Source organism: Protopterus annectens, chromosome 17.part0 (assembly GCF_019279795.1).
Source record: "Protopterus annectens isolate FY-2018-M chromosome 17.part0, PAN1.0, whole genome shotgun sequence".
Classification (NCBI taxonomy): domain Eukaryota; kingdom Metazoa; phylum Chordata; order Ceratodontiformes; family Protopteridae; genus Protopterus; species Protopterus annectens.
The window spans coordinates 247,901,482-247,914,760 of record NC_056751.1 but is presented as its reverse complement, the minus strand read 5'-3'; the positions used below and the strand labels follow the sequence as shown (position 1 = coordinate 247,914,760).

The 13,279-nt window shown below is 35.7% G+C and overlaps 1 protein-coding gene across 1 annotated transcript in view; it reads right to left on the bottom strand.

Moving 5' to 3' along the window:
- ANO3 (anoctamin 3) overlaps window positions 1-13,279 on the bottom strand; it is a 3,574,693-nt gene that overhangs the window by 1,424,239 nt on the left and 2,137,175 nt on the right. The window contains exon 7 of the mRNA XM_044059352.1: window positions 3,277-3,321. Within this exon, the coding sequence (XP_043915287.1) occupies window positions 3,277-3,321 (45 nt within the window). The remainder of the gene's footprint in view (window positions 1-3,276; window positions 3,322-13,279) is intronic.

The following is a 13,279-nucleotide window of genomic DNA, read 5'->3' as shown; positions in this document are numbered from 1 at the left end:
ATAAACAATATGCAATTCTGATTTAAAAAATATATATGCACTTTCCAGGGTGTCATTAAGTTCATTTACATACTGCTATATTTTAAAACTGAAGAAATTAATTACCTGATATTAATTTAGAAACAAAGAATAAATTGTTGTGACAACGATTTGCATGAAAACAGCAATGTGTTAAAATTAGAAGATAAATGACATTAATCTCTTGCAAAAAATCTTTAGAAATTAATAGCATAAGGCAGATTGATGGATGAAGGAAAATAGGAAATGGCACACCTGCTAAGTGGAGACAATGGTGTGTTAACAGTTTTGTGTAAAGTGATAAAATCATTACAGTTATACGAGTCATCATTACATTTCACAAAACAGACTTGTAATTCTTGAATTTTCAAAGCTTTGTACTCTGTATTTGCTACTCCTAGTCATTTCTGACATTTATCAGTCATTTATTTCTCTTTTCACAGAAAATGCTTTGTCAAAACACATAGCTGTATTGCATACTGTACATCGACAGTGAATATGTAAAGTGTTGAGAAAGCAGTTTAATGAAAATCAGACTTATTCAGTGAGTTTTGACAAATGATACCCAGTGCCTTAGCAAAGTGTGTGCGTGTGTGTGTGTGTGAGAGAGATAGTTACTGAACCTGTACATCACCTCCACAGGACTGTACTTCAACACCCCTCTGAACAAAATAATTAATTGTGCCTTGTGCAGTTTCAGCTTATGAGGAATAAGAAAGCTGTTTGTTGTGGCTTTTAAAGGCTACACATTATACTAATTAACAACATAAAAAAATTCTTCAATGTGGCCCTATCAAGGAAGGTTTAACTAATTTGCCTTTAACAAATCACACATCTAGCCATTTAACCAGTAACAGTCGTGTAAACAATAATGTCTAACAGGATCTGTGTAATTGGAGGGCATAATGCCTACCCAGGGGTCCTGTGAGTCCTGAAATTGCAAGGGAAGGGTCTCTACACCCCTGGAAGGCTATTATTTACCGAAAAATACAAACCTTGATGGGCATTCCTGCAGTTAGAGACTGGGCTATCTGTTAAACCAATTTGTATTTGTTTTGTTACTTTATTACTGCATACTTCTTTTTATAAGTTTGATATAAAATTGTTCAGACTCCTAATGTTTCAAACTTACTGTATCATATGTAATTGTTTTTAAAGAAAGTTTACAGACACACTCACTTACACACATATATACACACACACACATGCATGCGCACACACACACACACACACACACGCACACACACACACACACACACACACACTCAGCAGTTCATAGGTTCATAGGTTCATACTAGGCTATCTGCCCTAGGGCATTTATAAGCCTAGCCAGAATGTGTTTGGCTTTCGCCACCCATTTTAAATTTATTTTGCTATGCCCTTTTTCGAGGTTAGTATACTGTGCCTCTATCTAACAGTGACACAGAAGTGATACCCGGGGTAAACCTATGATCTCCCATCCACTCATCAAGATTCCTCTTGAAGAGAGTCAATGAGGGACTCTGCCTAACCTGGACTGGGATTTTATTCCAGAGTGAAGGGAGCCTCTGGGTTATGAATCTGTCCCTCCAGCATGTCCTATTTATTTCAGTGCTGAGGTTCAAGTCTCTCGAGCGCGTAGCTCAATGGGATTTGGATTTTCTGAGGTGCAGCATGTCCATTAATTCCGGGTTGGACATGGCTTTATACGTCAGGCACAGATCGCCTCTGAACAGGCGGTATGCCACTGAGTAGAGCTGGAGTTTCTTTAACAGTGGCAGCATATGGCATCTGTTTGAGCCCTTTGATCCTCTTGGTGAGGTACTTTTGGGGTCTTTCCAATTGCTGCAGGTGTCTGGTAAGGTACATCCCAAAAGGGGCATTGTACTCAATTATGGGCCTGATGAGGGATGAGTAAAGAGGCACGATGACCTCCCCTGATCTAGATGTGAATCCCTTCATGATTAGGTGGGCTATATAAAATGTTTTTCTAACCACTTTGGCCACGTGGTTGTCAAATGAGAGATTGCTATCAACTTGGGTCCCCAGGTCCCTAATTACTTCTTCTGTACTTAATGGATTACCACCTATGTGTAATTTGTGGGCACTTTGTTTTTGCCAAAGGGGATGACTATACACTTTTTGGCATTTAGCTTGAGGCCATGGCTCTGGCACCAGTTGTCTGTTTCTATGAGGCCCTTTTGGAGGATGCTTATGTCGACTGGAGAGTCGATTATGGCGCTAAGCTGTTTTGTTGAGTGAACCGACATAAGATATGTCTTTGTAAATAAATGAATAAAAAAAATCATGAAATGCAAGGCATTGCAAATCCCCCACCTCCCCAAAGAGCCACTATACTGTCCCTGATTTCACTTTATATTGTCCTGTATCCCTTGCGAATGAATGGTTTTTAACATAAGCCAATAATGCCAGTCATTAAGAGCTTCATACTTTAACATAAGCCAATAATGACAGCCATTAAGAGCTTCATACTTCTTGTTCAGTGAATCCTTGCTGATGGACTGACTGTTGCACTTTGTGCTTCATTGCACTCATTCACTTGCGCTACCTTTTTTCTTGATTTCTCTGTGTCTCACAATCGTGTAAGCAAGCCCACCTACACAATACACACACAGAAATGTAAACTCTTTTCTCTTTTATTTATCGTTTTTAAATTTTACATTCACCAAACAGCAAAGCATTATTTAACAAGTATAAAAAATGGTGGCCTTTATTCTTTTTCTATATGAACTCCATGGTAGCTTAATATGTTGCCATGTAGCAGCGGACTTGTTTTTCAACAGCATTACAAGTACATTAACATCCTGTTGGAGAACATTTTTTCTCCAGTTTGGGTGGTGATGTACAGGTTACCCATTCTCTTAGTCTAATTAACAACAGCTGTTAAGTGCACCAATATGCAGTGTTCACATATAGGCAGAAAGAATTATAAAACCTTATTTTTACTGCACTGTAAAAAAAACTAATATAAAGATGTAGCTTTAAACACCTTATTTATGTTAGTTTTAAGTTATCACTTTTCTTTCAGAATTCTACACCACATAGGTGTTTTACTTAGAATAGACAACAGTAGCGCTATAATGATTATAGTTGTCTTAAGTTATCTCTCAAAGAAAATATCAGATTGTATCTGCCAGATGGAAGCTAATAAGCATCACAACAACAGCAGGATTTTACAACTGTTTTAACGAGTGTTCACACGTAGTAGTATGAGGGCCGAGAGCCTGGAAAATGAGTAAGTGCATGTCATGAACCAACCTGCTCATTGCTTTGTTCTTCCAGTCAGTGTAATAGCATTTTTTCCTGAAAGAAATAACAGAAGAAAAGTACAATTAGTATTATTTAGGTAGGAAAAATACCATAATGTGCTGCATGTCTGTGAGGAACACATAACAAGTATGCAGTCCCAATTATACTTTTAAAAGCATGTACAATAAATCTTAACATTTACCAAAATTACGGTCATTATTCATAACTATTATGTTGGTATTTATCTGAAAGCAATGCATCATAATAAAAGTTGAAAGATGTGATACTAAATAATATCAGGGATTCAGTCCCATTATATAAATCATATACCAGTACAGCTCCACAAGTAGGAAGTCAAAACCCACCAGAGCTAATAGTACTCCATTATCACCCTAATAATTGCATTGACTTATTTATGTGTTCCTTCATTCCTCTGTTAATCTAGTGAGTGGACAGATATAAAGGGATCCTTTTCGGCCACAACCTGGGCAATATACCAAGCTTAAAGCAAATAAATGGATCCACCATGCCATTGTCCCATATATATGAAATCATGAGCTCTTAGTATGCATCTAATCATATTCTAAATACTATATATGACTCCTCCAGAATTCTGTCATTGTGCACAGAAATATAAGCTAGCTGTGTGTCGTACTGCTGTGCATTACTGGTGCTATGATGCATGCCAGATTCCCAGCCTTCTATCCCTGCTAGGTTTCTCGGGTGACCAGGGAGGGGCTGGTGGCTATTCTTATTGATCAGTTTGAGACATCTGGTAGGGTTTATTTTAGTAATATAGCTTTGTTCTTTGTAATGCTTCCTTCCCTGATTTGGGCATGCAAGTCAGAGTTCTCCTTTGGGAGGTACCTACATTATCATCTATTCAGTAGAGTCTGCTCCAGTCCTGGAAAGGAACGTCTTCCTCCTTCAAAACTTTGAAGGCTTGTTGTAATATGCTATATTATTTACTGCTGTACTAAATAAATGATACCAACAATGTATATTAATCCTTATGCAATTTACTGTTTGTTTTACAGAAAATGCCTAGGCTTATTTATTTTATTTATTACTACTTCTTCGCCACATAAGTGGGCTGGACTATTGACCACTTTCAGCCATGACCCAAGTTCAAACAGCAAAACATATATTGGGATCTTAATAATCAACAATATCATGTACAGAATGAGTAAATTATAAAATTCTGTGATACATTCAATGCAGACACAATTAAAAAAATCCAGTCAAAGTCCACTGACAGAAGTTTAAAAAAATGCACAAGCTAATATATGCATAAAGTACATACCTATAGACCTATGAAATATATAAATAAAAAATTCTACATTATGAGGCTGAGAACATTTTGTTAAAAGTATTCTATTATCTGTGATATGTGGTGGTGGATTACCTAACCATTATCGTGGTAGCAGTTGAAGATATTTTCTGTAAAAAGATGTTTGTTAAGTACATCTTTCTTTGAAACTTTGTAGGATTTTAATGTCCATAGGCAAGTGGTTTCAGGTCCAAGTCTCTTTTAGGCACTCTCACCTACAGCGGTCATTCTGTGCACACTGCCAAGGCTTTTGACACCATCCTGCATGCTATTATTATTGAAGAATTAGACAACCCTAATATAAACTCCTACATTGTACACTGGATTGCAAATTGTCTGTCCTACAGATCCCAAGTTGTGAAAGTTGCTGGTTCTCTTTCTGAATGTAAAATTGTAACTAGTGGAGTGCCACAGGGATCAGTTCTAGGCCCTCTGCCATTTGGCATTTATTTTGCAGACATCCAAGCCAGTATCACAGAAGTGTGGTTGATTAATTTGCTGATGACTGCAAAAAGGGCATTGTTATCCATTCATCCACTGATGGAAAACACCTCACACAAGGCCTGGAATATTACAGGATGACTTCACTGAATTACGCACCTGGTCCACACCTAGCAAGCTATTATTAGTTTTAAAGGGAGGCTGTACCACAGAGAAATTGTTGCCTTGTGTACTCCTGAGTTCATAATAGTTGTCTTGTAAAGGTAGTCACACTCTTACATGGGAACAGTGACTGAGATTTACAGCCTTGCAAATTTAGAGTACTTATAAGAAAATGTCCCATAAGGCATTGAAAGCCAATTGAAATTGTTTAGCAAATCGCAATGGTGCATCTAGGGTCTGCTAAAAGGAAGAATCTACAGATTTTTTTTCTCAGCAGTCTGTGGGCATTGTGGGCTGAATACATAACAAGAAAAGGAAGGTCATATTCCAATCTGGGTATTAACTCATTTCCTCCAATGGAATTATTTTGAATTTGTAATCTAATTTTCAATTGATTTGGCCTGAGCCTTTTAAAACAATGAAGTTATCGCCTCACATATCAAGGACATGTTCATATCTCTAGATCCATAATTGATACTAGTAAACTGTAAATGGCAAACTATTCAGCACAAAGTAATCTTTAAAGTGGTTGCATTCATCTGATTCTAGGTCTTAAGCTAGATATATAAGCCACAATAAACAACAGTAAATATTAATTTTTGTATTGCTGTATGAACAGCTTACAATATCTCAGGAACCATTCAAGCAATACAATAAGTATCTTCTTCATATGGATGTGTGCTTTCATATGAGGTCGAGCAGCTGACGAAATACTAGATTGTTGAGATACTTACAGAAATATGCAAATTACCACAATACAAATAAATAGTATACATATAGTATTACATATCTCTTTAGCTTTACTAGACAGAGCTCAAATATCAATATAATGGATTTTGCCATCATGTTAACTTTAAGATGAAATCTTTTAATACATTGTATATAGCATGGGTTTTAGAATTATTAATGCAAATACAAAGAAGCAATGTTTGTCCCCTAGAGGTGTCAGTAGGCTGTAGCTGCAGAAATGCCTGGATGAGTCACTAGGCTTTAATGAATTAAAATATCTTTAGCAATGGCCCTGCAAGCAGTGTGTGAGAGTAAGTGACTGATCTTGTAAAATAGTTTTAACTGAGTAAGGACTTTATTAGTTCTGATATCTGTAGGTGTGGGCAGAGGTGTACTAATCCCGGTGGGTTCTACAGTAAAGGGGTATAAAATAATAAAAAAAAGATTTATTTAATCAAATATTTTCCTACTTTAAGGGAAATGGCAACTCCTATCCTAAACAGATGTCCATGATGTCCTGCATGGCACTTTCCACCCCACCTACATCTTGCTTGGGTACCAACCAATGATTGGCTGTGCAAGTAGAGGGGGCAGTGCCATGGTGCAATACAGAGAGAGACTGAGCAGCAGAAATAAACAACTACTCTCTGAAGTAAGTAGGGCAAACCACTGATGGAGTCAGTGAGGGAAATGTGTCTCTTTAATGTCATTTGGTGCTTGTGCATATACAGACATACTATTGATGGGATCATTGACAGAAATGATTCATTTTGGTGCTTGTGTATATACATGGACAGACTGCTGATGGGATCATTGGGGGAAAAGATTCATTTTGATGCTTCTGGATACATGGATGGATTGCTGAAACTGTTGTAGGGAGAATGATTAATTTTGGTGCTTGTGCATACCTGGATGGACTGCTGAAGGGCTCATTGGTGGAAATGTTTCCTTCTGGTGCTTGTGGATACTTGGAGATGACTCGTGACAGGGTCATTGGGGAAATGTTTCATTGTGGTGCTTGCACATACTTGGAGATGATGAGTTGAAATGCTTCATTTTGGTGCTTGTGCATATCATGAGATGACTGCCGATGGGGTCACTGGGGGAAATGTTTCATTCTGGCACTCCTGCATACATGAACAAACTGCTGTAGAAGTTGTTGGGGGAAATGTTTAATTTTGATGTCTGTAAAATGCTTGTGTGCACACGGACAAACTACTGAAGGAATCACCAGGACATTTAGAGAAAGAAAACAAATAATGCAGCTTCATTGCTTGATAGGCAGAAATGTAGCAAAGACAAGCATAATTTTAATGTACATTCTTCTTGATTTTTTAATACAAGTATACAGTAAATCCTTCCACTATGACTTACCAAAGATTAAACCCCTGATGATCAGACTCACTTAAATTTAAATGTTTTTTGCAAGGGTCACAGGCTTCAACCTCCTTTGTACCCCAAGTGTGGGGACAATCTTCCCACACTTTCCAGATTTATATTACTAGTATTTTCTTGGTCATTGAAAAAAGTAACACATGTCTCTGTCTCTCAGCATTGGGGGGCATACCTCTTAATCTCTTGGTGCAAGAAATCTGGACAAAACCTAAAATAATGGGGCCAAAGGCCCAAAAATAGGGACAGGTTTTAAATGTTGCTGTTATAAAGTTTAAACTTAGTTGCTAGAATAACAAGATTAATATCAGTATGGATTTCCTGAAGGAAATGAAGTCTGAAAAACAAATATATGCCATTATTTAATGAGTTCCATCTTCACTAATTTGCCAGAAAACCACAAATTTTATGCAGTGAAAATTTGGACTGTCTGCAAAAATCTGGACAGTTGAGCAATATGGTCAAGGGCCAGGGATAAGTATTCAGCCCATGACACAAACTCTGTTTTGAAATTAAAATTAATTAAAAGTGTTCTTCCATCAGCTATGAGTGAAGACAGATTGACAAATTTGACTACACTGTCTACTGAGCATGAATATATAAAGAAGGCAAATGCTGACAAAAGCCATTGATAGATTTGCTGAAGTTAAGGTTCAGAACCGAAATTGTAATGTTTTATACTGCTACAAACCAATTTGTAGGAGTAAAATTTTCCTTTTCAAGAATACAATAATGTAATTTTTTCCTTGTATTTACTGTAATATTTTCATTTATTTTACTGGCATATATATATATATATATATATATATATATATATATATATATATATATAGACACACACACACACACACACACACACACACACACACACACACACACACACACACACACACAAAGTTTAATGAAAGGAAAATGTCACTATTTTGTTTTCTGGCCCTTAATTAGTTTCGTTTCATGATTATTACTGAAAACAACTGTCATAGATGAAGGGCAGTGTTAGAAAAAAAGACTCCATTGAAAGGTGTTAACAAATTTTTCAGCTCCAGGTATCAAATATGCTAGGTATACCACTGGATGTGGGAAAGAAGTGAGTAGGGTCAAGTATAAGGCCCAGTACCTCTTCTAGGAGACTTTATGTATTTTATTGCCATTAAGATCAGTTACAAAAGTAGGACTACTCAGCTGAGGAGAAGACCATGACATTAGGTTTTCTGGGGCCAAGGAGTAGATTGTTAGAAGTAGAACAGGTGTAGAATTCAGTGAACTTGTCCTGTGACTTGGTTTGTATGTCAGAGTAGCTTGTATTACATTGGAATAGAAACATATCTGGATACATTATTAATTTAAGATTCATTAGTTCTATAAGGAAGCATTTAAGTATTTTTACATTAATTAAATAAATAAATAAATAAATAAATTAATTAATTAATAATAATAATAATAATAATACAATACATACATAATGGAAATGCACATTTAAACAAATGAGCATAACGTCGCAATTTCCTGGGATTTGTGGCCCACGTTTTTAACATGTCATGCAAGGGTTCATACTGCATGCTTTACTACACTGGGATTGTACACTTGAGTCCCAAAAGGTAATTTCAGATACCCACTGCAAAGCATGTTTTAGGTCGTAACTATAAAACATCATTATAATTCATGACACAGGATACTGAGGTGACTGTTCTAAATATCTCTTTCAAAATTACTGTTATTTGCCAAAGGTCTTAGCCTGCTTTTAATTTGTTAAATGCTCATGTACACCCATGCTAAATATGGGTACCCCTAATACAAACGCATGAACTACATCTGTTGAACTGTACATTTTTTATCAAAAAGAATTTCTGTTAGTATGAAATTAGCTTTTAAAAGCATACATCTCAGCTTAAATGCTCAAGAATTGTGGGTAAATTAAAAATGATAGGAATACAACAGCCAAAATCAGAGACAGTTTTTAAACATTGCTGTGGTTCATTTTAAAAAGTTAATAAAGCGGCAGGTTTTGTATCAACGTGCATTTTCTGAACACAAAGAAATATGAATCACTTCTGTATAGCATTACTGGCTGACTGCTGTTCTAGGCTGCTAGGATTTACCCGAAAATAAACATTTAATGAGGGATGGGGCAAATTAGGAGCAGTCTGCAAAATTCTGTGCAGCTGAGAAGAATGCTTGAAACTAATAAACCCAGTGATATACAAGTGATCAACATATGAGGGCCAAATGTTTAACCTTAAAGTGTGCTTACATTTTCTTATTTACTCTAAATAATGACTGCAATTGTAAGTTACAGAAATTCAAAATGTTTTACATGCCCATTATTTTTGACATGTTACCTGGAGCCCACCTCATTAGCCATGTCTTTCTTAGTAGCTGAACACAACACACTAAAGTAATATTTCCTAATCATTATGAAATCACCATTTATAACAAAATGTACAATACCCCAGGACGATTATACAATTAGACTAAAACTTGCTCATAAAAAACAACATTATCATTTTTTTACATCTTTACAGATGCATCTACACGATTTGGCATGAATAAAAGTGCAAGACTATCTTCGATTTTAATTTTCATTTCCTCTTTTTGTATTTGTTTATGAATATGTCAGATGGTCATCATACTTCTTCGACTGCTTGCCTGGGACAACTACATACCACATTTCTGATTAATTTAGTTGTCAAAGTGAAGATGTACCAGTAGATTGAGGCAGTATCATCAACAGTTTCTTACCAAAACTGTAAGTAATGCAGATTATGTATCACATTCCTGTTACATGAAACCAAAGTGTGGGGGTGTTCTTTGCTGCAAGAAGGACATATTTATTTCAGCTTCATAGATTTGACCAGGCCAAGGAGTGCATGACAGTAAATCCAGAATATCAGAAAAATATAGAATATGTTTTTTTAGCTAGCATCAATAAACCCATGCTTTATTTATAATCCTCAGAAGTGATAAAGTGATAAGCAATGCTAGAACTGAATTGGCTTCATTCCCCTGCAGAAAAGCCATACAATCATAGAATATTGGTATTCAGTTACATTTTTCTGGAGATAGTGATGCCTTTATACTTATTATCAGGCTACATGGATGGGTTCAGAAGTGGGAATGAAAGGGCAGGAAAATACAACTGTAACATGTGTTTTTGTTGTAGAAAACATTTTGACCAATAAGGCTAAATAATGAAGCAGAGACATACACATTTTGTTCAGAAGCTGCACTTAGATGAACTGCCTGCAAGACAGGTGATCATGTGATATACCTCCTTGTTGTAGCTAGCATCCTGTTAAGACTATATGCTGGCAATCATATTCATCTTTGTAGCACCCCCCTTTCTTTAGAACAGAGAATTATATGCACAGAATTGCGGACTGACATATTTGCTATAACTACATCATATTTATAGTGCTTTTTTTCTAAACCAAAACATTTATTTAAAAAACAGCATTAGGCATCATTTTTAACGATTTTTTTTTTACTTGCAAATCACTTTGCTGTCTTTCTCCATTATATTTAGACAATGCATCTGATACATTTTATGTACCATATCTGGAGTATTATCTAGAAGACCAAAGCTTATGCAGTAAATTAGCTAATTCAACTTTGCTATTTTCTGAAGTATCTCATAACACATCTTTCTGATATGGAATTGTAGATTTACAATCATATGCAACTCCTCTGAGAAGGTAATAATGCTATCTCTTCTTGCAGCACAGTTTTTTGAATTGCATTGTTAATAAAAGACTATGAAGATGAAGAAATGTCCTCATTCTGTATTGTGTATACATTCCTGTTATTTCTCAAATACACTTGGGAATCTAAATCTTTAACTTAGTATGATTTTGGATCTACAACATGACGCACTACAGTTGTTGAGACACGGCTCTTGTGCATTTATTGTATGATTTGTTCTCAGTCCCACTTTTTCACATTCAAAACAGGTAAAACTATTCAAAGTCAGGCACACTAATACTTCTGTTTGTGCTGCTTTTCTTTCAACAAATGAACTGCATTTCCTTGTGTTTCTGCCATTAACGATGCACAGGTATTAAAAAAAGAAGAAAAATGTATTAGGTACTTACATTTTCATTTATTTATTTTTGCTTTGCTGACCATATTATTCCCACTAGGCCTGTGTCCTCTTTTGAGGAGTGTTATTCATAATGACTAGGGAAAATATCAACACGGCACTGGGGAAACTTCTCTACTCTTTTTGACAGGCCGAGTTCTTTCCTGTGCTGAGAAGGAAGGGCAGGATATGTCCAACACATGAAGGAAGATAATGTAATGGATGCTGGAATTATTGCTAATTTTGTGCCTGAAGTGTGAAGCAAAACTAAAATAATACAGGAACTAGGGAACATGATACACATGTAGCCAAATATACTAAGTTCTCAGAATTACAGGTTGCAAAGGAGGTGAATTCATTCTTCCAGGCTGCAACTGGATGCTCAGATATCATGTCTTTAGAAATATAATTACAAAATTAACATTTAGAATATGACTGAGAATGTAGTTTATTTGACTACATGTACAGCAGGTTTTAAATTTTACATAGGAAAGACTGATAGGAAACTGAAAGTAAGAATATCACATCTGTCTGATATTAGATGGAATATGGAAACTAATACTTTACATAAACATACTGTTAAGAATAATAATGAATATTTTTTATTTAGGGCTATTCAGATGATGTTTCCCAGTAAAACATGATTTCACTTTGAAGACTAAAATGGGAGAACATACATGGATTACTTATTGTAATGCATGTAGATCTTAGACCAGATGTGAATACTAAAGTATCAATAAAATCAGTTCTGAAGACGGAGTGAAATAAATTATTAATAAGAGTTTTTTTAATGTATATACTGTCTAAGTAAATTTGGGATTTTTTAAAAAGTTTTTTTATACGAGGCCTGTAATATTGTAATTACAATTAAGTTTGATTAGGTTATTTTAATTATATAAATGATTTGTTAATTACATAATTGATATTATATTTATGAAAGATAGTTTTGTGGGGTGTTAAAAGTGATGAAAAGCTAGCTTTTACAGCTTTTCTTGGTGTATCACAATTTTTTGACATTACATTCTGGAGTTTTGGAGTTACTTTTGTGATTTTTTTTTAATCATTTGGATTTATTGTTTGCACTCCTATTAAGTTATACAAACCCAATCTTGTTTGCTCTGCAGGCTAGTGGGGGAATTTTATGCAAACTGTACTGTGTGTTTGTTAGCATATAAACCTGATGTATCAGAGGCCTCTGAACTGCTGAAAAGAAGAATGCCCAAGCACACAGTCCTGAGAAATTCTGCTAGTGATTGATTAGCAGCATGTTCTATTTTGGTCTTGTCCATAATTTTGGTAACTTCCTCAAAAAGTTCACCAGGATGACTAGGCACGAGCTGTCTTTGACAAAACCAGACTGTGTTGGATCCAGTATCCAAAGGTTTCCTATTTTTTATTTATAATATCCTTCATTATTCTTTCCATGGCTTTACATATGAGACTAGCCAGATGTATGGGTCTGTAGTTACCTGGGTCAGCAGATGACCTACCCTTGAGTAAAGGGATAACTGCTGCAGTTTTCCAATTGCTAGGTTCAAAGACAGTTAGGAGTCTGAAGTTGAACGATTATTCTAGAGGACCAAAATAGGTCATATTTCATGCTATTCAGGAGGCATTCTGAGATATTATCTGGCCCAAACGATGTAGAATTTTTTGCCTTGAAGAGTGCATTGAAATTTTTTTTTTGGTCGAGGATATCTCTTGAGAAGCATCCTGGGGAGAAAGTCATGTGGAAGTGGAGTTAAACTTATCAGCCAGTAGGTTTAGTCTATCCTTAAGCTCCATATAGGGGTTTTCATTTAATTGCTGTTGTTTTCTTCATCAAGTGGGTTAAATAGAAGGGAATGCTCATTAAAGTATAGAATGATGCTGAAAGCTTGTGT